The 24,727-nt window shown below is 40.6% G+C and overlaps 1 protein-coding gene across 1 annotated transcript in view; it reads right to left on the bottom strand.

Moving 5' to 3' along the window:
- The window catches only part of LOC125382919 (neurofibromin-like), a 46,256-nt gene extending 24,536 nt beyond the window's left edge, over positions 1–21,720 (bottom strand). The window contains exons 1-13 of the mRNA XM_048401217.1: positions 21,516–21,720; positions 20,323–20,469; positions 16,067–16,123; positions 10,368–10,460; positions 7,208–7,375; positions 6,615–6,747; positions 5,292–5,438; positions 4,086–4,250; positions 3,560–3,661; positions 2,857–2,994; positions 2,094–2,156; positions 1,720–1,837; positions 996–1,179 (exon numbers count right to left, since the gene is read on the bottom strand). Coding sequence (XP_048257174.1) covers positions 996–1,179; positions 1,720–1,837; positions 2,094–2,156; positions 2,857–2,994; positions 3,560–3,661; positions 4,086–4,250; positions 5,292–5,438; positions 6,615–6,747; positions 7,208–7,375; positions 10,368–10,460; positions 16,067–16,123; positions 20,323–20,469; positions 21,516–21,649 — 1,649 coding nt within the window. The 5' untranslated portion in view covers positions 21,650–21,720. The remainder of the gene's footprint in view (positions 1–995; positions 1,180–1,719; positions 1,838–2,093; positions 2,157–2,856; positions 2,995–3,559; positions 3,662–4,085; positions 4,251–5,291; positions 5,439–6,614; positions 6,748–7,207; positions 7,376–10,367; positions 10,461–16,066; positions 16,124–20,322; positions 20,470–21,515) is intronic.
- Between the last annotated feature and the right edge of the window lie 3,007 nt (positions 21,721–24,727).

Raw genomic sequence — 24,727 nt, 5'->3', positions numbered from 1 at the left:
ACATGCATCAACCAAGTCAGCGAGCCTGACCACCCGATCCCGTTAGTTGCCTCTTACGATAAGAATAGTCGCAGAATATGGCAAGCATGGGTTGCTGAAGACCTATTCTCACCCGGATCTTTACAGGTGAAATCCTAATGTTTTTCTGCTTTTATGACAAGAGTTCTGTTTTACTTGTTTGTTTACCTCCCCACTCAGCAGTATTCCAGCTATATGATGGCAGCCCAGTGACCAATATTGTGAGCAACGACCTATGCAATCAGGGTACAAGGACACACTATCAACCAAGTCTCTACGCTCTACTTCATCACCTCTTACGACCAGCATAGGTTCCTAGGGACCGATTCTAACCCAAATCCCCACAAGGGTATCTGTTGTGACTATACCTGGTCAAGTTGGGTTGCTGGGGACCTATTCTAACCCCAATCCCCACAAGGACTTTTGTGACTATACCTGGTCAAGTTGGGTTGCTGGGGACCTATTCTAACCCAAAACCCCGCAAGGACTTTTGTGACTATACCTGGTCAAGTTTGGTTGCTGGGGACCTATCCTAACCCCAATCCCCACAAGGACTTTTGTGACTATACCTGGTCAAGTTGGGTAGCTGGGGACCTATTCTAACCCAAATCCCCACAAGGACTTTTGTGACTATACCTGGTCAAGTTGGGTTGCTGGGAACCTATTCTAACCCAAATCCCCACAAGGACTTTTGTGACTATACCTGGTCAAGTTTGGTTGCTGGGGAACTATTCTAACCCCAATCCCCACAAGGGCATCTGTTGTGACTATACCTGGTCAAGTTGGGTTGCTGGGGACCTATTCTAACCCAAATCCCCACAAGGACTTTTGTGACTATACCTGGTCAAGTTGGGTTGCTGGGGACCTATTCTAACCCAAATCCCCACAAGGACTTTTGTGACTATACCTGGTCAAGTTTGGTTGCTGGGGAACTATTCTAACCCCAATTCCCACCAGGGCATCTGTTGTTACTATACCTGGTCAAGTTGGGCAGCCAGGGTGTGATGTACTCCAGACACAAGTGCTTCATCTCAATGTTGGAGTTCCCAAAACCTTGGATACACTCTTCCAAGAACTCCAGCGTCAGGTGCGGCTCCTTCTCCGCCAGCTTCTCACTGATGGACTTGATGAAGATGGTGTTGTTGGCAGGAATACACAGACCTGCACACACAAAGGTACAGGAGGGAGTGAGTAAATGCATCGTACACAACAGTCAGAAACAATTCAGCAATGTCTCAGCAGCGTGTCAATAATCTGTTAATAGTCAATGACCTGGGTCAGCTCACGATCAAACAGTGTTTGTTTTGTTGCTTAACTCAGCTCTCAGCAATATTCCAGCAAGATGATGGCAATCCGTAAATAATTGAGTCTGCATCGGACAATCAAGTGATTGAGGTAAGCCAGTGGTTGACATCATAAGCAACAATCCAGTTCAGAGCGGCATGACGACTCATTTGCAACCACTCAATTTTCACTTTGCCTAAAATTATTCCACATCCCATTCATGTCAAGTTTTTTTTTCAAAATATAACAAAAATATGTCAAAAGTTTTAGGTCAGTGTACCAATGCTGATCAAGTTATTCTCTAAAAAGGCTTGATGAGTGCAAAGGTCAATAAGGGTGGTAACTCTGATGATCAATAGATTAGAGACTTGCTGTAAGGAGCTTGCAATAATGATTACTAAGGGAGGTCACTCTTACCATTGGTCTCTAGTAGTTGACCTTCTATCTTCAGGTCGAAGGTCTGGGTGAGAGCACACAGCAGGTTGTAGGCAGCTGACCGGAGACTGGGGTCCGAGCTGCCCAGATTCAGGAGAGCCTGGACACAAGCAAAGCAAAGCAAAGAGTGAGTGAGTGACCAGAATGGGCTTCACACATTGAACTACCCATGTGGGGAATGGAACCCAGGCCTTCAGCATGATGAGTGAATGCTTTAACCACTAGCCTACCCCACCGCCCCTAAAATAGAATAGCAGTCAGACAGTACAGAGTGATTACTACCAGACGTTCTCACAAATTTTAGGATTCAAAGTGAAAGAGCGTTTCTGTGATATATATCGTGAACGTTTACTCACCACGTTCAGTAGCGTTCCGGGCACATCCTTAGGGCGGATCTTTGTATGAACTGCCACAGTGTCCTGAGGAGGAAAACACACAAATCAACAGAGTTGCAAATAACAGCCCCTCCCGCCTGCCCAACAGTCCATGACAGTCTATTTTGATGACAGAGGGTCCGTTTTGAAAAGTTGCACGCCTGATGGTCAAGAGTTAAAGTTACTAACTTGACAATCCACCATATTAGTATTTTTTTGGAAGTTACATTAATTATATATATAAACAGTACTATTCTTATGTTTACCCTTTTATAACTTGTGCTCATTAGTGTAATAAAATTCTAGACTGGCAGTATTTCATCTGGTAAATTTGCAAAGTTGCCAGTCTGGGTGTCTGAATGACGTTTTGGGGATTTTTTTTACACTGGCTTTGTAGAGACTTGTACTTTACCAACAACAGGACCAATGAGTGAGTGAGTATGGTTTTACACCGCTTTTGGCAATATTCCAGCAATATCACGGTGGGGGACACCAGAAATGCGCTTCACACATTGTACCCATGTCGGGAATTGAACTCTGATCTTCACCATGACGAGCGAACGCTTTAACCACTATGCTACCCAACCGCCTCACAGGACCAATGAAGAGGAATGAAGATGCTTTAAAGCTTAATTTTAAACTGTTGCATTGTATGCAATGTAAAAATGCGCCCAAATTTAGATATTCAATATAGCATAACACAAGTAAATGTTGGTTAACCTATCTGGATGAACTTAGATCTTACCGGCTGTGAGAGTTCCCAGCGAGTCCTGATATGTATGATGGCTTGGACAATGTTATCACAGTCATTGTGTATGAAAGACAAAGGGCCACTCTCATTGGCGATAGTCAGTGTGAACTGATTGTCGTCTACTAGACACACCTGGAAGACAATATGAGCACTGTGTTAGGACATGATAAATCGCTGCCATTTCACAAACCTTTGAATTAAATCCACAAGCAATAGCTGGGTAGTGCTGAATGCTGTCATAACTGTTCCAATGTCAGTGTGTAATTTCGCCGTCAGCAATAATCCACGTGTATCAAGGCTGCATGTTCATAATCAAGTCTGGACCAGACAAACCAGTGATTCATATTATGATTTGTTTGTTTGTTTGCTTTTTAATGCAACACTTATCAATATTCTAGCTATGACAGCAGCCAGTAAATAATTGAGTCTGGACCACACTTTCCAGTGATTGAATTCAGTTTAACATGGATACCCCACTCAGACACAGTATATTGAAACAGGTCCTTATTTTATCCCCTTAATGCCAAGCTCCAGGCAGGTAACAAAACAAGTCTTTTAACATCTTTTGCAATGATACAGCTGGATATCAAACTGACCTGCTCTGCAGGCAGAGGCTCTACAAACCCGACCACAAAGCTAAATTGTGGGTTAACACAAAGACATTGCCGTCTCCCAGCATGGACAGTGGCAGTCTCACCTCCTCTATCTCCGCAGCATAGTAGACATCATTAAGGAGAACCTGGTGTCCCAACACTCTGCTCTTCTCCGAGGACGTCACCTGGATGGCATTTGGACCAACCTGGAATACACATGCAACACAAACAAGTGTGAGGGTACATAGAGCTTACATCAACAGTGGCGGTCAGATACCATTTATTTTACAAGTTTATTTCAAAACTTATCTAACACTGCAGCATAGGAGTTGGTTGACATCCCCCTGCCATACTTCTTCTCAGGAAATAACAACTAATTACTTGACAAGACTAAGGCTAAAAAAATAATAGTCTTGGCACTGCTCGCATCATTATAAGGTCTGCCACATGTTTTGTTTTTATTTCTATATTTAAAAATTTAACAGCATCACGACGTCACCCCATTATGACATCACTCAAAAAGTATTCTTTATTGTAGGATAAAATATCTTCAGTGCCTTTGATCATTTTGAAAAGAATCTTACAAAAGTCAAGCTATGTTGGCATCGGAGTCATTTAATGAAAGTTTACCTTTATGGCAACCTTAGTGTCTTTATGGGAAAGCTTGAGAGCATTGTTGAACACTCTGAGATCCTCCTCCAGGGAGACAGTTGTCCCTGGCAACTTCTGCTGGTCAGGGTCGATGTATTCGTTCAACTTGGCCGGATGATCGATGAAGTTAAGCTTCCGGTTGTTCTGTCAAGAAAGACGCTTACATTCTTATACCCCCTTGAAGTGCAGCTGCTACTGTACGATGTAGTAATAGTCAAACTTGAAGATGTATAGTGAGATTGTAACCAATTGTTCAGATGTGATCAGCAATGTTTCTCTGCTTGTTTACATCTGGACGCACAGGAAAGAAGTGATGGTTTCCCACCCGGCGCATGCGCAGTTGCGTTTCCTGTCAGGGATAGGATTTACCTCACAACTATATAGATAGATTGACAGCAAAGAGGACGTCTGTTGACAATTTAAATTGATGTATAGTGTGATTGACAGCCAAAATATGAACTTATGGCAATGATGTAATAGAGGTAGGGTGTTCAAAGGAAGTGGACATTTATAATTCATTTCAGAGTGAGTGTTATAGGACTGAGGAACCTGGATTTGACACCGCTCAGTGTTAAAGTATATCAAACAAAATCAAAGTGCTCAATTCAGTTTGACTGTTGTTTAACACTCCAGTCAGCAATATTCCAACAATGTCACAGCATCCTAAAGGTAATCAAATCTAGGCAAGAAAAAACAGTGTTTGACATCACATCACACCTTCTGGATCAACAAGCCACAGCATTTGATCAAATTAGGCTGCCATTTTGGACAAAAAATTGAGATGAAATGGCGAAAAAGGTGAAATGGTTTACAACTGTGTTCAAGATTACTGCCGAGGTCAATTAACATGATCCATCACAACAAGTTGAGTGAATTCACCGGAAGCAGCCAACAAGCTTGATAAAAACAAAACTTAGCTTACAACTGTAATATCCCTAAAGAAAAATGTTACAAACCTGTCAAGATCTGGGTTCGAATAGGTTTTCAGCAACCCATGCCTGATGTAAGAGCCGACTAACAGGATCGGGTGGCCCAGCTCGTTGACTTGGTTGATGCATGTCATTGTACCTCAATTGATGCTCATGATATCAATCACAGACCGCTGTCATACAGCTAGAATATTGCTGAGTGCGGAGTTAAAGAATAAACAAACTAAACAAATGTTACAAGTGTTAATCCACTTACATAGTTGACGCGTAGAGGTGCGAGGATGCGATCGTGATACTTGGTGTATTCGCGTACCCAGGAGTTGCAGTTGTAGATGTAGGCGGCGACGATGTTCTGGTACACGTTCTCTGGCATCACCACAAACCACTTTGACAGGAAGTCGGTCTGAAACAAACAACAAGTAGACAGACTCACACAACCCTTGAACCTGGGCACGGTACCACAGTGCCTCATCAGTCAAAACATTTAAATGGAAGGTGATCAAAATTACAGTTTGATTGATAGGACAAAATGAAAGAATAATGAAAAGAACATTTGCACATTACATCATATACTACTCAAAGAAGTTAAAGAACACTCAAGAATACTTTTTCATATTACTATAGTTATTCTGTCACTCAGTTCTTTCATATTACTAAAGTTATTCTGTCACTTGATGCTTTACTTGGTGAGAATGTTAGCAAGAAGCAGATAAATATTTAGTTTGTTAGCATACAGGGTACATTGCATTCATACAAAATCCAGTCACCATCACACTAAGACCAGAATATAGCATTAAGCTTACTAGATATTACAATACTCTGGAGGAACCTTCACCAGACATACAAGCAGAGCAGCACTCACCAATCATGCAGAGCAGAGCTCACTAATCATGCAGAGAAGCACTCACCAATCATGCAGAGCAGAGCGCACTAATCATGCAGAGCAGCACTCACCAATCATGCAGAGCAGAGCTCACTAATCATGCAGAGAAGCACTCACCAATCATGCAGAGCAGAGCTCACTAATCATGCAGAACAGAACTCACTAATCATGCAGAGAAGCACTCGCCAATCACGCAGAGCAGAACTCACCAATCATGCAGAGCAGCACTCACCAATCATGCAGAGCAACACTCGCCAATCATGCATAGCAGCACTAGCCAATCACCCAGAGCAGCACTAGCCAATCACCCAGAGCAGAACTCGCCAATCATGCAGAGCTGCACTCACCAATCATGCAGAGCAGAACTCACCAATCATGCAGAGCAGAACTCACCAATCATGCAGAGCAGCAATCACCAATCATTCTGAGCAGAACTTACCAATCACGCAGAGCAGAACTCACCAATCATCCAGAGCAGCACTCACCAATCATCCAGAGCAGCACTCACCAATCATGCAGAGCAGCACTCGCCAATCATGCAGAGCAGCACTCACCAATCATGCAGAGCAGCACTCACCAATCATGCAGAGAAACACTCACCAATCATGCAGAGCAGCACTCATCAATCATGCAGAGCAGCACTCACCACCAATCATGCAGAGAAGATCATGCAGGAGAATAAACAGTGGAACATACCATACTTACCCTGAATCGGTTCTCAGAGCATGTGTGGGTGAAGTCTATGACCAGCTCGAAGGGCTTGTGGTAGAAGGGCTTGAGAGTGAGCAGCACGTGGTAGATCAGAAGATCACCATTAATTTCACCAACTCTGAAACAGGAGTGAGGGAGTTGGTTTTAGAGTCCCTTTGAACACTATTCCTGTTATATCACAGCGGGTCAGCTTGATGTGGGAGGAAAGCCCGAAGTGACGCAGGTCTCACACTTTTACCACTTTGGTGAAGCCCACGAGCATGGCGATGGTACTGACCTAGAAACACTATCAGGGCGAACCAGCATTCTAACCCACCATCATAGGTTTCTGGTGTGCCCAAGGTACAAATGAACTCTTTACACAGCAAATTGTGTCACCTTAGGCGACTGCCCCCGCCACCCGCCACACCCCAGTCTTTGAAGGAAGAAGCAACATTGGCAACACCAGATGTTTTACGGATGGATAGAAAGTCAAAAGATCACAAAACATGAATACATGAACACCGCTGGTAAATACCCAGTAGAAATGAGTATTCTAAGTTTCCAATTTTAAACTGGAGACCCAAGCAGTTACTGACTTGTATCTCCTGGCGATGTAGTAGAAGACAGGATTTCCTCCCTTGCTCGTTCCTGCCTGATAGAAGATGTGTTGGTTCTTCAGAGACTTGAACTCATCCTTCTCGTGCATGTTGTGCTTGGACATGATCTCCTCAAACTTGGTGCTTGTCATGTCCATACTGCTCCACCTTGTGGCAGACAAGGGAAGGAAATACATGTAGCAGTTATACAAGTGAGAAAGTTTTACCATTATTCCAGCCATATCAAAGGTGTTACACATTTTACCCAGGTGGCGAGTGGAACCCAGGCCTTTGGTGTGCCGAACCAACACTATGACCACAAATCTACCCAACCACCCCTACAGCGATACGTTATTGGCAACCTTACTAGGGCCAGACATTTTTCAAACTTGGATTACGAATCCACCGACTCCCAAAACTGAAATGTGAAAAAAATAAAATTGAAATGCAATGGGTTTCTTAATTCTTCTGACCTGAAATAAGTAAAATGTAGCAAAATAAGTCGCTATCAAACTAAATAAAATATTTCAAATACTATCATTAAAACCTATTGAAAATTTATCTTAAAAACTACTTAACATTTTGAGGAAATCAAGAAGAATAATTTGAGGAAAAAAACTTAAAAATATAAAAAAAGACAAAAAGTAGTGTTCATCTATTGTAAATGCCTGACATTTATCATCAGCAGAAACCTCACATTTCCAGTCTCTGTTGCTGGTTTCCTTTTTAAGAGCTTGGTCTACCATTCATTCAACCCAAGATTTTACAAATTTGGAAAAGAAGAAATGTTTTGAACACTTTTCTCCTGCCAACACTAACCAATTAATATATAAATATAATAAAGTTATAGGACAATATGAGAAGGGCTGTAACTTTTTGACTGTGCATTAAAAGCAACCAGCTCCAATAAGTGCCCCCTCCCCCAGCCAACTATCATGTCACCTCTTATGACCAACGATAGGTTGCTGAGGACATTCTCTGATCCAGATTCCACAGGGGTTCAATGTGTAGCTGTGTCCCTTACGAACCTAAGACTGAAACAAAACCTCCGTTATTCCCACTGTTCGTTTTGTTAGTTTCTGGTATAACACTGCACTCAGCAATATTCCATGAAATTACATAGGTCTGTAAATAATTGAGTCTGGACAATCCAGTGATTGATCACACTGGACACAATGATATACAGCAACAAGTCAGAGAACCTGACCATTAGTCGCCCCTTATGACAAGCAAGGGTTGCTGAAGACCAATTATATCACAGATTTTAAACCACTTATTTAAATGTAACCAAAATCTATATGACCTTTCCATGTGCTGAATTCTATTTTGATGATACTGCCTTAATAAATTAATGTAACGTTCATCCCTGCGACCACACATCAATATATTGTCTACAAGAACATACAAAGAAAATTGGTATGTGTTCACTTCCTTATTAGCTCTTTGAAATACACTGAGTTTTATAACACTTTCAGCCATGTTCCAGCCATATCATGGATGGCAACAGCAATAATCGGCTTCACACATTACTAGTGTGGCAGAATCCAACCCAAGACTTTGCCATGATGAACACTTTATCTCCTAGCCTACTAAAAGCTCAAAGATTGTTGTTTGTTGTTTGGTTGTACTCCACAATATATCTGCTATAGATTGTCTGTAAATAATCGAGTCTGGACCAGACAATGCAGTGATTGGTATCATGAGCATCGATCCACACAACAAAGAGATACAATGACATGCAATCAACCAAGCCACAGAGCCCGGCCACCCGATCGCCTTCAACGACAAGCATAGGTTACTGGGGACCTGTGTTCTTACCTGGACCCACTTGTACAAAGCGATCTTAGTGCTAAGATGATCGAAACTCCCATGCTTTAACATAGGCTTACGTTGGTCTTAGCGCTAAGAGCACTTTGTGCAAGTGGGCACTGGAATCCCAACAGGTGTATGTAGGATGATGATGATGATGATGATGATGATGATGATGATGATATAATGACTCTATTTAGTTTTCTGTGAGACATGGGGACTGTTTGATAACTAATGTTAAGATGTGGGCTACATAAGCAATGAGAAGCAAGCTAGATCCCAAACCTGCAGAAACACATCTAGCGAACAGTTCTATTTCCTTGTAACAACACTACTGTTCTGGGTCCACTTGCACAAAGCTATCTTAGCGCTAAGATGACCGTAACTCCCATACTTTAACATAGGCTTACGATAGTCTTAGCGCTAAGATTAATTTGTGCAAGTGGGCCCAGGTCTTCAAGAGGAAATGAGGGTCTTCTGCATTGCTAGTACACCAGTGGCAGAAAGGTGTGTCAGCATTCATCGATGCAATATGGATATGATGGCACCTGAGTGTTTGTTTGTTTGTTTGTTTGTTGTTTAACTCAGCAATATTCCAGCTACATGACAACAGTCTGTAAATAATCAAGTCTGGACCAGACAATCCAGTGGAATTGGAATCTGATGACATGCATCAACCAAGTCAGCAAGCCTGACCAACCGATCCCAATAGTTGCCTCTTCTGACAAGCATGGAAGACCATGCTGAAGACCAATTCTATCCCGGATCGTCACGGGTGGCAGCAGAGTGAATGATCTTTGACATCATATGCAGCTATATTCCAGCCATATCGCAGGAGGGGGGTACACGAGAAATGAGCTTCACACCGTCTCCTTGGAATAGTATTGGGTTTCCAACTAAACTTAGATTCATGGATGTAAAACCTGATTTTGAAGTGTTGCTGACACTTCTCAGACACATGAAGGAGAGTAAAGACTAACCATGACATCCAAACCCACACAACACCCAAACCCACACGACGTCCTTTCCCACACAACACCCAAACCCACCCACCCACACGACACCCAAACCAACACGACACCCAAACCCACCCAAACCCACCCACACGACACCTAAACCCACCCACCCACACGACACCCAAACCCACCCACCCGATACCAAAACCCACCCACACGACACCCAAACCCACCCACCCGACACCCAAACACACCCTACCTATCATACATTATGGTGATATGGTCATGTGTACCACATCTTCTAAAAATTTGGTATCCACCCTGCATACACTCAATATGCTGGCACTTGACATTATTTGGAGGAAACATTGTTACAAAGGAGACAGTTCACTCACTGAGAGTCTAGGGGCCGATGCTCTGGGGGGCCCAGATACGCCAACAGTGTTGCCATTTTGTCAAATGGTCGTCTTCCCACAGCCTTGTGATCCCTGAAATAAACTTGTCTAACTCAGGGAGCATTTGGGTTTGTATGTCTCACTCACAGCAATCTACAACAATGGCTCCAATTTGACATCAAAGTCTCTAATTGGCATCAATGATATTTTTTTGTTCAAATTGCTCAATACTGATTAACTGTCTCGGAGACTGAGAGAACAGGCGTCTTCTACTACAGACATCCAAATGCTCCCTGAATAGGAAAATTATTATCACTTCAAATTCTTAACAGTGTCAAACTAAAATATAAAAGCATGATGGTACTTTGAATTGCAAACTAAAGTGGTTACTGGACTAAATCAGGGCAACTAGACACAGGCTACTGTCGAGACTAGGGCTATATGCAAACTACACTGAGGAGTGCTAGATCAGGTGTGAAAGACTCAGATCTACGAGGGACTCGGATCCACAGGGGATTCTCAGAATTATGGAACATTTTTTTCATATTTGGCAGAACTTATTTGCATGGCTACAATCCTCATGAATGATGAAGATGTACGTTGTATATATATCGACTTCTTAACTCTAAAATATTAAGTGAGAGTTAAGGTGACAGGTGTAAGGTAGAATAGGAGAAACAAGATAGAATCTGAACCAGAAAACCGATGCTGCATCCCTTGATAATGGTGCATCACTATGATGTCATCCCCTCTATCATATCATGTAGGAGTAAGGTTAATATGGGAATGATGGTACAGAGGGCATGATGTCATGCAGGGAGTGATGTCATAGTGGAAATGACATCATAGAAGAAAGGATATAATAGTGGGAAGGATGTCACAGAGGGAAGGATGTCATTAAGAGAATGATGTCACAAAAGGAATTACATCATAGTGGGCCTGTCACAGATGGAATGTCATAGTCATAGTGGGAATGATGTCATAGTGGGAATGTTGTCATAGAGAGAATGATGTCATAGAAAGAATGTTGTCATATTAAGTATGATGTCACAGGGAAAATGTCATAGTGGGAATGTTGTCATAGAGAAAGTGATGTCATAGACGGAACAATGTCAAAGCGGGAACGATGTCATAGAGGGCACAACATCATAGTGGGAATGTTGTCATAGAGAGTTTGATGTCATAGAGGGAATGATGTCATAGAGGGAATGTTGTCATAGAGAGAATGATGTCATAGAGGGAATGTTGTCATAGTGGGAATTTTGTTACAGAGAGTTTGATGTCACAGAAGGAATGTTGTCATAGTGGTAATGTCATAGAGGGAATGATGTCATAGAGAGTTTGATGTCATAATGGAAATGATGTCATAATAGGAATGTTGTCATAGGCAGAATGATGTCACAGTGGGAATGTTGTCACAGAGAAAATGATGTCATAGAGGCAACAATGTCATAGAGGGCACAACATCATAGTGGGAATGATGTCATAGAGAGAATGATGTCATAGAGGGAATGTTGTCATAGTGGGAATTTTGTTAAAGAGAGTTTGATGTCACAGAAGGAATGTTGTCATAGTGGTAATGTCATAGAGGGAATGATGTCATAGAGTTTGATGTCATAAAGGAAATGATGTCATAATAGAAATGTTGTCATAGGGAGAATGATGTCACAGTGGGAATGTTGTCACAGAGAAAATGATGTCATAGAGGCAACGATGTCATAGAGGGCACGACATCATAGTGGGAATGATGTCATAGAGAGAATGATGTCATAGTGGGACTGATGTCATAGTAGGAGTTATGTCAGAGAGAATGATGTCATAGTGGGAATGATGTCAGAGAGAATGTCATAGTGGGAATGATGTCATAGAGAGAACAATGTCATAGAGTGAATGATGACATAGAGGACTTGACACCAAAGTGGGAATGATGTCATAGAGAGCATGATGACATAGTAGGAATGATGTCATAGTGTGAATGGTGTCAGAAAGAATTATGTCATAGTGGGAATGTTGTCAGGGAGAGAATGATGTCTTAGATGGAATGATGTCGTAAAGGGCATGATGTCAGAGTGCATGATGTCATAAAGGGCATGATGTCAGAGTGCATGATGTCATAGAGGGCATGATGTCAGAGCGTATGATGTCATAAAGGGCATGATGTCATGGTCGGCATGATGTCATATTGGAAATTACATCATAGAAGGAATGACATGCAGGAACTGACATCTTCTTGAAGTCATATGACAATGAGTATATTTGCATATTGTATATTTCTGCCATGTATTAGCCAAACTGCCATGGATTAGAGACGAGCCGTAGATCTGAGTCCTACACACATGCAGAGGAGAGTGAGAAGCACACAACAGCTGTAGGGGTAATGAAGTGAGAGAGAGAGTAGCTCCACAGGAACAACAAGCACGCCAGGAACTTCAGAGGGTCTCAAAATCACCAGTTTCTTTCCAATTCAAAGTAAATTCTGTCAAGTCTCAGTTATCTTCCCGAGGCAAGAGTGTTCGTCCACTAGCCTTTTTATCAAAGTCTTGTAGAAACTAGGATTTGATATAGGCTAGTGGACACACTTGCCTGGGAACATGAGTCTCAGTCGAACGTCTAATGTCAGCATTTCTTTCTGGAATGATCCTCAAGTAGACGAAATGTGACTGAAAAGTATTTGTTGCTCATGGCCCCATCCCAGCTGGTTGAACCGTTGCTCAGTTCTAGCTCCGAAGAAAGTGAGCAATAGTCCACACCATAACTATAACACAGTACCAGACCTCCTTTCTAGTTTGGCATTGTCCACAGTGAGTGGGTTGGACTTAACGCTGCTGTGAACGTTTACATTTGTAATATCAAGCCAGGTAAGCTTGACATGTGATTTTGTTTTTGTTTTCGTTTTGTTTGTTGCTTAACGCCGCACTCAGCAATATTCCGGTTATATGACAGCAGTCGTTATATAATCGTGTCTGGACAAGACAATCCAGCTATTGACATCATGAGCATGCATCAACCAAGTCAGCAAGCCTGACCACACAATCCTGTTAGTCGCCTCTAATGACAAGCGTGGGTTGCTGAAGACCAATTCTAACCAAGATCTTCACGGGTCTCTTGATGTGGAAGGAAAGCCCAGGGTGCAGCAGGCTCTGAACATACCCGGGGGCCAAGTGGCCCAGTCGCCTAAGGAGCCGCAATTCGCTGCTTTTTATGTCAACTTCTTTATTATGAGGCACACTACATTTCTGAGTATATACTTACTCCTTCATCAGGTAAATAAATGCAGAGAACATATATATGTACCTGTAAGAACAACAAAAGTAATAACATTACAAAGGTGGAAACTTAACAAGGGAAGCCAACAGCTAATTGATAGGTGATTAGCTAGAGACTTTTGATCTTACAGGTACATATAAAACTCTGCTTCATAGAATTTATTCACCTGATGAAGGGGTAAGTATATACTCCAAAACATTGTGTTCCTCATAATGAAGAAGTTGACATCCATAAATTCTCTCCTTATGTGTTTCACTTCTAAACTCCATTCAAAGACTTCTGTGAAACTCATGAGAGTGGTGCTGACAAAATAAAAACGATAAAAGGAAATCTGGAATTTGAACATACGATCATTAGATTCTGGCACAACTAAGGGATGCAACTCTGCATAGCAATTTGCGGCACCTTAGATGACTGTGTTGCCTATGCCTCCATCATTGTCCAGAATGGTTCCTTCCAAAACTGAATGACTCCTCACTATCATAACATTGTATACAACTGCTGCTGTCATGTTATCACCTGCACAATCCGAGTGAGAGAGTGAGTTGGGTTTAATGCCGCTTTAAACAGTATTCCAGTTACATCACGGTGTGTCAGCCTGATGTGAAGAGTTGCATCCCTTGGACATGCCAGAAACCTTTGATTGTGGGTTCGAATCCCGGTTCACATCAATAAAGTTTCGAGGTTTGTCAGCACCATACCCGTGCTCGTGGGTTTCACCAAAGTGGTAAACGTCTAAGACCTGCATCACTTCGGGCTTTCCTCCAAAGCTGACATGTCGGGATATATAACTGGAATATTGTTCAAAGCGATGTTAACACCAAACCCAAAGCTAAAAGCTCTTTAAAGCTCTATCACATAGGTCAGCACAAATAGATCACGTTGACATTAGGCAGATAAACAAAGGGGTTGGTAACAATTTTGGGGTAAAATATGGTATACTTCTACGTATGCTTGGATGCCTGGTTACATCCCAGTGAGTCCAGGGTCAGGATGCACGACTACAGGGAACATGCACTCTGCCCCTCCAGGCCTTTGTCCTAGGCTCAACAATTACCAAAGTCTTTCCCCAAAAACTAGTCATACATGCAGTGAGCACTGTGCTGAATATAAATTCAAGTTGTTTACAATAACACATTCTATGAAAATTATCCAGATTTTTGCGACCTGTTCCAAAAACGTGTGAGTCTGCTGGTCTGAATTTGTCTCATGACATCATTTTCAGTAGATTTTAGTGTTAATGAATGGACTTTATCAGCAAAGCTTACCAGACCAAAATAAATTTAGTGGCTAAAGTCACAGACTTTCTTTGCACAAGCCCTCATTCATTTTGTTGTCTTATGTTCTCAGTTGGGTAGTAACTATACTAGGTGAGGTGAGACGAAGTGGGGTTTAACGTTGCGTCCAAGATTATTGCACTTATAAAGCAACGTGCATGCATATGGGAGGGGGGGTTACTAGGTACGGGACCAATGCCGAGTTTATAGTGCTAGGCCACTGAGGTACCATGCCACAGTTTAACATGAATACCCCACTCAGACACAGTTTACTGACTGAGCTGACCAGTCCTTGTTTTAGCCCCTTAATGCAGAGTGCCAGGCAGGGAAACAACAAGTACCATCTTTCAACGCGGCAGGAGATGGAACCCCCAACCATCCGCTCTCCAGGCGGACGCTCTACCACGAGAGCACGGAGGCAGTCTAGAGACCTGACTGATCAAACATGATTCTTAAAGATTATCATATTTCCATTCTTGGAAACTTAATACTTATAGAAATACCAGAGGCAATCAAACTGAAAATTCAAAATTTCCACTCACAGAGTTAGACAAGGGGGGCTATTGGGTCCTTGTGGTTTACTGCTCACAAACAAATTTCTCAGGACCCACTAAATCTGTAATTTAAAGTGTCATGACAAGGACACCTGGACTTTAATCATACATTTTGGACACTGAAAAAGGATATTGTAACATTTTCCAAACCATGACGTTGACCACTGAATTCTTACTACTTGAATATTAGGGCCCCAATCCACAAAGTGTTCGTAGCTGTAATACACCCATAAGTCAGTGTTAATCAAAAGAGCTACAATAGTTTATCACTACGAACACCTTGAAGGGTTTGAAATGAACATGCCGGTAAGTACAGAAGTACAGGGTGAGTAAAATATAGGAAGGACAAGTGACATTTCCTTGTGGACTACCACTTTAACCAATAGGTAAATAGCAACTCCGGACCAGATCACTTTAAAAAATAAATGAAAATAAATTCATTTCTAACCCTTCTTTGTGGAACAGGGCCCAGGTTAATATCAGGAGCAGGTACAACGCAACAGTCAGCACTTTAACAGATGGCCAGGTACACAAAGGCAGTGAAAGGGGCTAGGCTGAGAGGAAGGCAGGGGTTAGAGCAAGATGATGTTAGCATACATACAGGCGAGCCGGGCCGTCCCCAGCCTCACATACGTAATTCTCCGTGTGAACCTCCAGACTACAACAGATAGTTACACTTTCAAAATGGCCGCTGGAGAAAGCTTACAGATGGCTAGTGACGGAAACAAACATCCTGGATGTAGTACATGATGCAATGATGCTGCTGCAACTCTAGATGAACCGGCAAAATTGGGTAGATCACACATAATGTTAAACTATAAAATGTTGATGAGATGAAAACTTTCAAAATTTCAACTGCCACTTGATCATGTAGAGAAAATTTGATCAAATTGATCTTACTGATACTGGTTGTGGAAGAACATGGATGATTAATAGTAATGATTTCAATTTTTAAACTTGGATATAAAAATGTAAAAATTATTATGATTGTTATCAAAATATAGGTCACATTTATGATACTTTGCACGACAGCAAAATATGTAAACATGCTACCACGACATTGTACACCATGAACACAGGTACGTAACGAATGGAGATTCTAGTGGTGTCCACAGGACTGATGCTAGAACATAAAACTAACTCAACAGTGGTTTTCTGACAAGTAGCATCTGACTTCATTGTGATTTGTTAATAGTACGCAAACACTCAAGGCCCTAACTCTGCACACAGAAAACAGACATAGACATCATGCACATATAAAACCACAGCGTGCTTGCATGCTGGACTTCCTTAAAAATTCTATTCTTGGTTCCCAAGACATTTAAAATCTGCATCCATCACCATCATGAGAGGTCTTTGTTCTACTTCAAGACAAATGGATGATGTTAGGAGTATTTCTTTTCAAACGAAAAAACAATCTGTTGTAAATTACATCCTGAGGACCCAAAATCTTTGTTTAGCCTTAATGGAAAATACAGAACAATTTCACATCAAACAGAAACAAAATTGAATATTTTGATACTGTGTACAGTAGTGTATGTTATTAAATATTTATTATCTAAAGTCAAAATATATGTTTACATTTTCAAAAAAAAATTAACTTTTATTTTTTTATTTTAAACATAAGTTTCTTAAATGATCTGAACATCCTCTATAACTTTTGTTACATTAATTTTCATCACAAATATCTGAAGTGAAAATAATTTACCCAAACAATTTTTTTCCCCCTATGCTCAAAAAAGAAAAGTATTGCCAAGTGTCATGCAAGAATAGCAGGGTTCCATGCAACAGGAAACATCCCTAACAAGCTGTGATGTCCCAAAAACTCAATATCCATATTCATATGTAAACAACAAATACACTAACACATGATCTGTAACAGGAGTAAAACTTACACTACCGCTCTTTCAGCAGATTTATCAAATTCTCATTAAAAGAAGATCTGCCGCTAAGCGAAGATCTGAGGACATCCATTATGGGACACGTCAGAACCACATTTCATCTGACCAATAAAAGTGTCGTTTACCAGACTGGTACAGTGACAGTCAGAACATTGTTTTAATCATGCTGCTTTGAGAAGGTTAACATGGCTTATTCCGAAATGACAGTTACGGGCTGTACGAAGGATTCCTTCAAAATCATCGTCCGTCTTTCGCTTCAATGGGATAAACAATTGAAACAAGGGACTTTTCACAGCCCGTGCCATAACATCTCAGCCATCTATTAGACATTCCAGAATTTTCATTCATTCACTTTTCAAGTTTTGAATCGATATTTTTGAAGCGCAGTCTGGAACAGAAATTGTCAGTTTGATACTAGTGCTGTAAAGCTTCAGAATTCTGCTTTCTGATTGGCTAATGTCAACTTCTTGTTAGTCACTTCATTGTTGGGTCAAAGTTCGCAAAAGCTCGTTCCGACATGACCTGTAATGGAATGTCTTCAGATCTTTGTGTAGCGAGCACTAAGATCTGATTTTAATGAGATTGGCACATTTTGGTGATCTTTAGAAAACCAAAACATCGAAGATCTATAATTTATCCACTTGATACTTCTATTCATCTGAATAATGCTTAACATCCACATTTCCAATCAATGTTTGCACATAAAACAAGAAATGTTTAAACTTAATGAACATCCTTACAACTGAAAAGCAAGTTTTCAAAAAAATCTTTTTCATCCCCAAATTGAAAAGAATTATATCTATATTTATATTTAAACAGGAGTTGCATATTTACCACATCACATTCATACACCATGCATGTTGTACCAACACATGTTCAGTTTCTAAATAAAATGGATTTACAAAACAAGCCTATATTCAACTCCCCCAATTACCCAGTGTATGTTATCTCCTTTTTATTCTGTTATATACCCTGGAGGCCTGGACCCATTCACAGCCAGAGTTTGTTCTGAAATGGCTCACCATTTCCATCCATCCCTCCCTCTCGTCACCAACTTAATTTCTGGCGCTCATGAGCATGGAATCAACAACAAATCAAATGCCTCTTCAGAACAAGACTTATAAATATCTTTTAGAAGCTGTGTATTCAGAGAGTTGGAAGGGGCCCTTATGAGGGTCCTGATGGGTGGGTCCCATAAGCAGTAAGCAGTAAAATTTAGGGTACTTTTTCATTAAGCAGTAATTTTTCTTCTTGTTCAATAAAATCGCCACGAAAAATTCCTAAATCGGCCATGGAGGGACATGGGACTTTTAATTCTGCTTTCGTTTCATCCTGACAATTCATATTTTTAATACCTGGTAAAATTTCAAATCGCTAAACATTCTAGACTGGTCCCCTGCATCAGTTGCGCAGCCTGCTTTCTGTGGCAAAGCATCTGGGTCTTGAAGACAGACTGTTTTTGACCATTTTAATCATTTTACGATAAGCAGTAAATTACATGTATTTATTTACGTTAAGCAGTTATTTTTTGGTATTTTACGATAAGCATTTACGATAAAAAAAATAAATGAATTTTACGTTTCCAATAGTGTTTGAAGGGTGTTTTACGTTAAGCATTAAAACCCATCAGGACCCTCCCTTATCCTATCAGGACTTCCCAGTTGTTTGTTCAATTCGCCATGCTCAGCAATATTACAGCTAAATGACAGCGGTCTGTATATAATCAAGTCTGGGCCAGACAATCCAGTGATCATCACGAGCATCGATCTACGTAATTGGGATACAATGACAAGCATCAATCAAGTCCCGTTAGTCGCCTCTTACGACAAGCATGTGTTACTGAAGATCAGTTCCAACCTGGATCCTCAGAACGAAGCTTCAGTGGCAAATTGATCCTGGGTGATTACAAAGATAGCTAGCTAAAATGGAGACACAATACACTGAATAGTCAAGGTTGATATCCAAAGTTACACAACAAGAACATGGAACACGAACTGACATCTCATTCCTCAGACAAAGTGTTATTGTTATAAAGACTACTCTAAGCCAGTATTAGTACTAAAAGACCCTACACGATTTCTTTTCATCAATTTTGTTTCATGAAACCAATGTAATTTGGAACAGAAAATATTCTGTTGAAGCAAAGAAACAAAATCCTACAGTGAATTAAAATTTTTGTTCCTAAACCAAAACTCAAAATGATAATAACTTCATCTGACAATGTAGTCCTTCTCGACAGTCATCTTCCCGAGGCAAGAGCGTCAACTAGGCTTTCCATCAGCCATGTTTCCACCCTTGCCACATCAAGCCCTCTTTCCTGTGCTAAATATGATTGGACTATCACACATATCAATAGTCCAATCAGAGAATGTTTCACAAAATCAACATCTACGAATGTTACACCTTCGTATGAAAGTGATTTAATGCTGGAATATGTCTTTTCCATCTTTTTAACCCACCCCCTTGATTGCTTATGTTTTTGTGTCAGAGATAAAATTGTGAATGTTATCGTTGTCTGAGCGAGTTGGTCGTCGCCATGTTTTGTGAAGCTATACAAGATAAGGACAGCAATCTGATTGAATATCGCATTTTCATTACAACTCGTGATCTACGAGTGAGGTGGCGCGGGGGTCGAGCCAAGAAAAGTGGCCTTGATGTGGCAAAGGTAGAAACTAGGCTTTGATATATGCTAGTGGTCACGCTTGCCTCGGGAAGAAGCACAACAGGGGGAGAGTTTAGTTTTCCAGTTTCTCTAAAACAGTTAAATTTGTTTTTACTGCAAAAATCAACTATAACAATAACAATAACTGATATATATATATATATAATACGCTACCCATTTGGTACAGTCCAATGAGAACACACACAGTGATGACAAACTTCAACATACAATCATGTTAAATATCACCACAATGTTGAAACAGTGACACTTCCCAAGGGAGGTAACTCTACACACCTGCTGCTGGAAAGGTAATCCCCGATTTTCTCTTGGTTATTCCACAGTAACCGATGTAACGCGATGACATTTGCATCGTTGATGAAAGACAAACTGTGGTTCCCTGCATCAAGCGTCTCGCAGTCCGATGCAATCTCCGTAAAAAATCTAAAACAGCAATGTCCACAATATTTCCATACATTATATTATACATTATTATATTACAAATCTGCATAGAGCACTTTCCAAAAAATACCTGCTCAAATGCTCTTAGACCATGACCTCATTATTACCCTGGTCACTCGATCAGTTTGAACTTGATTTTCATTCTCAGCTCCTTGGGGAGGATATAACCCGAAGGGCCTGCCAGTTGCTCAAAGTTAACAGTTTGTTTGTTGTTTGTATGTTGTTTAACACCCCATTCAGCAATATTCCAACTTTATGACGGCGGTCCGTAAATAATTCAAAAAGTTGTATTCCAAGTAATTTGGAAATGGTATTCCAGGTAATTCGGAAGTGGTATTCCAGGTAATTCAGAAGAGGTATTCAGTGTAATTCAGAAGCTGTATTCCTGGTATTTCGGAAGTGATATTCCAGGTAATCCACCAGTGGTAATTCCCATTCTATTTTTAATAAGTCAAGGCAATACCGTAAATTATCAGACCTTGTTGGCCAATGAATATGACGGATATCTTTGGATTATATAATAATTGCTAAAACTGCCCAAACAATACTGTCAACGTAATCTGAGCTCTCATTGGTCAGAGCAGTCACTAGTTCCTTCTCACTGAAACAAGGCAGTGGCTTGATTGGTTGGTTAAAAATAACTGACAACCATGTTCACACGTGATAAGGAACATAGTGTACATAACTGGTTTGTTTGTTGTTTAACGCCGCACTCGGCAATATTCCAGCTATATGACGGAGGTCTGTAAATAATCAAGCCTGGACCAGACAATCCAGTAATTAATATAATGAGCATCGATCCACGAAATTGGGATCGATGACATGCATCAACCAAGTCAGCGAACCTGAGCACCCGATCCCGTTAGTCGCCTTTTACGACAAGCAAAGTCGCCTTTTACGGCAAGCATGGGTTGCTGAAGACCTATTCTACCCCGGAATCTTCACAGGTCTAGTGTACATAAACCAATTAAGTATTTAAAAAAGGGGAACATGTCGTTATTAACTATTTAGAAAACCATCCTGCTTACTTTCTGCCAGCCTCAAAGTTGGACTTGAGGAATTCATTGAAGGCCGTCATATGCTGCTCCTTGGTAAAGAGCAGGTGGTTGGCAATGTTCTGCATGATCTTGCACATCAGCGTCAGTCCGCGCTTGATGCGCATCGTCGGCTCCTCCTCCACGATGCCAGACTCGTACGGTGAAACTACAAACAACACGTTCAACACACCTTCCAGTTAAATGAGGAGTCTAAACAAAGTCTCGGCTATATTCATGTCTGAATCACTTGGGATTGTATTGCAGGGTTTCAATTAAGTTCAATTTTTGTGATATTGGACTGTCATAAAAAATGTCCTCAGATTATATTTATAAAATTCAAAATGTCACAGAGGACATTCCAGCAAAAGTTGATAAAATAGTGAACATGTACAATACAAATCTTTCTCAAGAAAATCACTGGTTGAATAACTTGAAATCACTAAAAAATGTTCTCAGGATGACAATGTTTTTGATTTTTTTTTGTTTTGTAAATGTTTATCTCCGCACTCAGCAATATTCCAGCTATATGACGGCAGTCTGTAAATAATCAAATCTGTACCAGACAATCCAGTGATTGACATCATGAGCATCTATCCAAGTAATTGGGATACAATGAAATGCATTAACGAAGTCAGCAAGCCTGACCACCTGATCCAATTAGTTGCCTCTTACAACAACATAATCGCATTTTACAGCAAGCATGGGTGGCTGAAGACCTATTCTAACCCAGATAAAAACTCATTTACTGTCACTATCAGCATAAAAAAAATATTATAAAAATCTACAACTAAAACTTGTTGAAAATGTGCCATAAAAACTTCAAAATGCAGCGAATTATGATGAATCACTGTTACTCCTGAACCAACTTATTCAAAACATATATTTGAAACAGGATTTGGGGTTATTTGAAGAAGCCTATTCTAACCAGAACCCCAAATCACCAAACTGGCAAAGAACAATGAGTTAATAATCAGTTGGAAGATTCTGGAATTATTCGTTACCATGGTTACTGACGAGCATATATTGTTTTACAGTAATCTAATATCATAATCTCAGCATTATCAGAAAGGCTGCCATATTTACAGACTCCACACAAAATGAGTGTTAGTGCTCATGGATGATGAATGGTTTTGATTTTGCACAAGCAGCTGTGTGGCTTCAAGGGTAAGTGCAGCCTTACTAGAAGATTAGAACAGTGGCATTAGTTGGCCAGTCACCACAATCAGCCTCAATGTTACCAATTTACCTTTGTCTGCGAGGAAATCAACAGTACCAATTTCACTTGGAAAGAAGATATTTCAAAATAACCCCTTTGAAAAACAAATACAATCTCGACCATCCACAAAGAACACCAAACACATTTTAGTTGCACAATTACTATACACTTCACAACAAAAGCATACATCACAGTATGGCTACGAATGCAAAACCTTTTCAACAAACCTCAAAAACAGCTACAGGCAAAACCTAAATCAAATGACCCCCAAAACTGACTAAAGCTGTTATGACTTTGTCTGAACAGTTGTCTTTTCACGAATATAAATACATACTGACATGCATGACTTGCCATGCTTCCAATGACATGCAATACAACACATATCACATATGGCAGCTATCACTGGTATCAACTAATCTCTGTTGCATGCATGCAGATCTAAGCGCTAACTTGGGCTTTCACTCTATTGTCTCAAACATGCAACTTTCCTTCAAACAAACAAGACACCTACATTTCCTAGCTAAACGTCATATCTACAACACACATATACTACTCAAAAGAAGTTAAGGAACACCCGATTTGGTCATATAACTATAGTTCATCTGTTGCCATGACAGATCAACTAAAGTCAAATGAAAAAATCAGGTGTTCTTTAACTTCTTTTGAGTAGTATATATAAAAAGTAACAATATCAAATTACTTATATGTACACCTGTTGTGCAACATTTAAACAATACATTTCTTCGTATACAATATTAATACACTACTGTGGTATTTATGTCATCAAATCCTAATCAGTCGTTATATATTTTCGTCCATTAACTGCAAATTGTTGTGAAACAGCTAAAGCTAACAATCCTTTGATACCACATCACATTCATACACCATGCATGTTGTACCAACACATGTTCAGTTTCTAAATAAAATGGATTTACAAAACAAGCCTATATTCAACTCCCCCAATTACCCAGTGTATGTTATCTCCTTTTTATTCTGTTATATACCCTGGAGGCCTGGACCCATTCACAGCCAGAGTTTGTTTTGAAATGGCTCACCATTTCCATCCATCCCTCCCTCTCATCACCAACATGGCAGAGAGGGGATGATGTGATTGAGAGAATGATGTCATATTAAGTATGATGTCATAGGGAGAATGTTGTCATAGAGAAAATGATATCATAGACGGAACAATGTCATAGAGGGAACGATGTCATAGAGTTTGATGTCATAATGGAAATGATGTCATAATAGGAATGTTGTCATAGGGAGAATGATGTCATAGAGGCAACAATGTCATAGAGGGCATGACATCATAGTGGGAATGATGTCATAGAGAGAATGATGTCTTACAGGCTGATAGAGCTGAGAAGGGGATGAGTACTCTCCAATTGAGCTGAGAAGGGATGAGGGGTGGAACAGAATGGGGGTGATTTTATATGATCTGGGGTCTTAAAGAGAGACAAGATTATTTCGAACCACCAACTTTTCTCTCCCTGGCAGGCATGCCTAAGGGACACAACTCTGCACAGTTGAATTGAAAAAGCAACCAACTGTGCCACCCATACCACATAGACTCATAACAAGACTGAAAGCAACCACAGACAAGTTCTTGATGAACTGGACCTCGGTATGTAACCAACATAACACAGCCACATAAACCATCGTTGAGGTTTCCCTAACCCTAACCCTCACAACAAGTACCATCCTTTACCATCTTTTGGAATGAAACGACCACCTGGGGATTGAACCATCGACCTTCCACTCTGCCGGTCTTGTAAGCATGTGTGTGAGTGAATGAAAGTTTCGGCAATATTCCAGCCTCACCACGGCAGTACATAATCAAGTCTAGGACATTGTAAATGGACATGGTAAATGGACATGGTAAATGGACATGGTATATTGACATGGTATATGGACAAGTAGTGCTGAAACACTTGGTGTCATACTTAATCAGGAACAACAGCACTCGTCTCTCCTACAGACACTG

Source organism: Haliotis rufescens, unplaced genomic scaffold (genome assembly GCF_023055435.1).
Source record: "Haliotis rufescens isolate VD_foot unplaced genomic scaffold, xgHalRufe1.0.p SCAF_21, whole genome shotgun sequence".
NCBI classification, from domain to species: domain Eukaryota; kingdom Metazoa; phylum Mollusca; class Gastropoda; order Lepetellida; family Haliotidae; genus Haliotis; species Haliotis rufescens.
The sequence above is the reverse complement of the archived record's forward strand: the minus strand, read 5'-3'. Positions and strand labels throughout refer to the sequence as shown.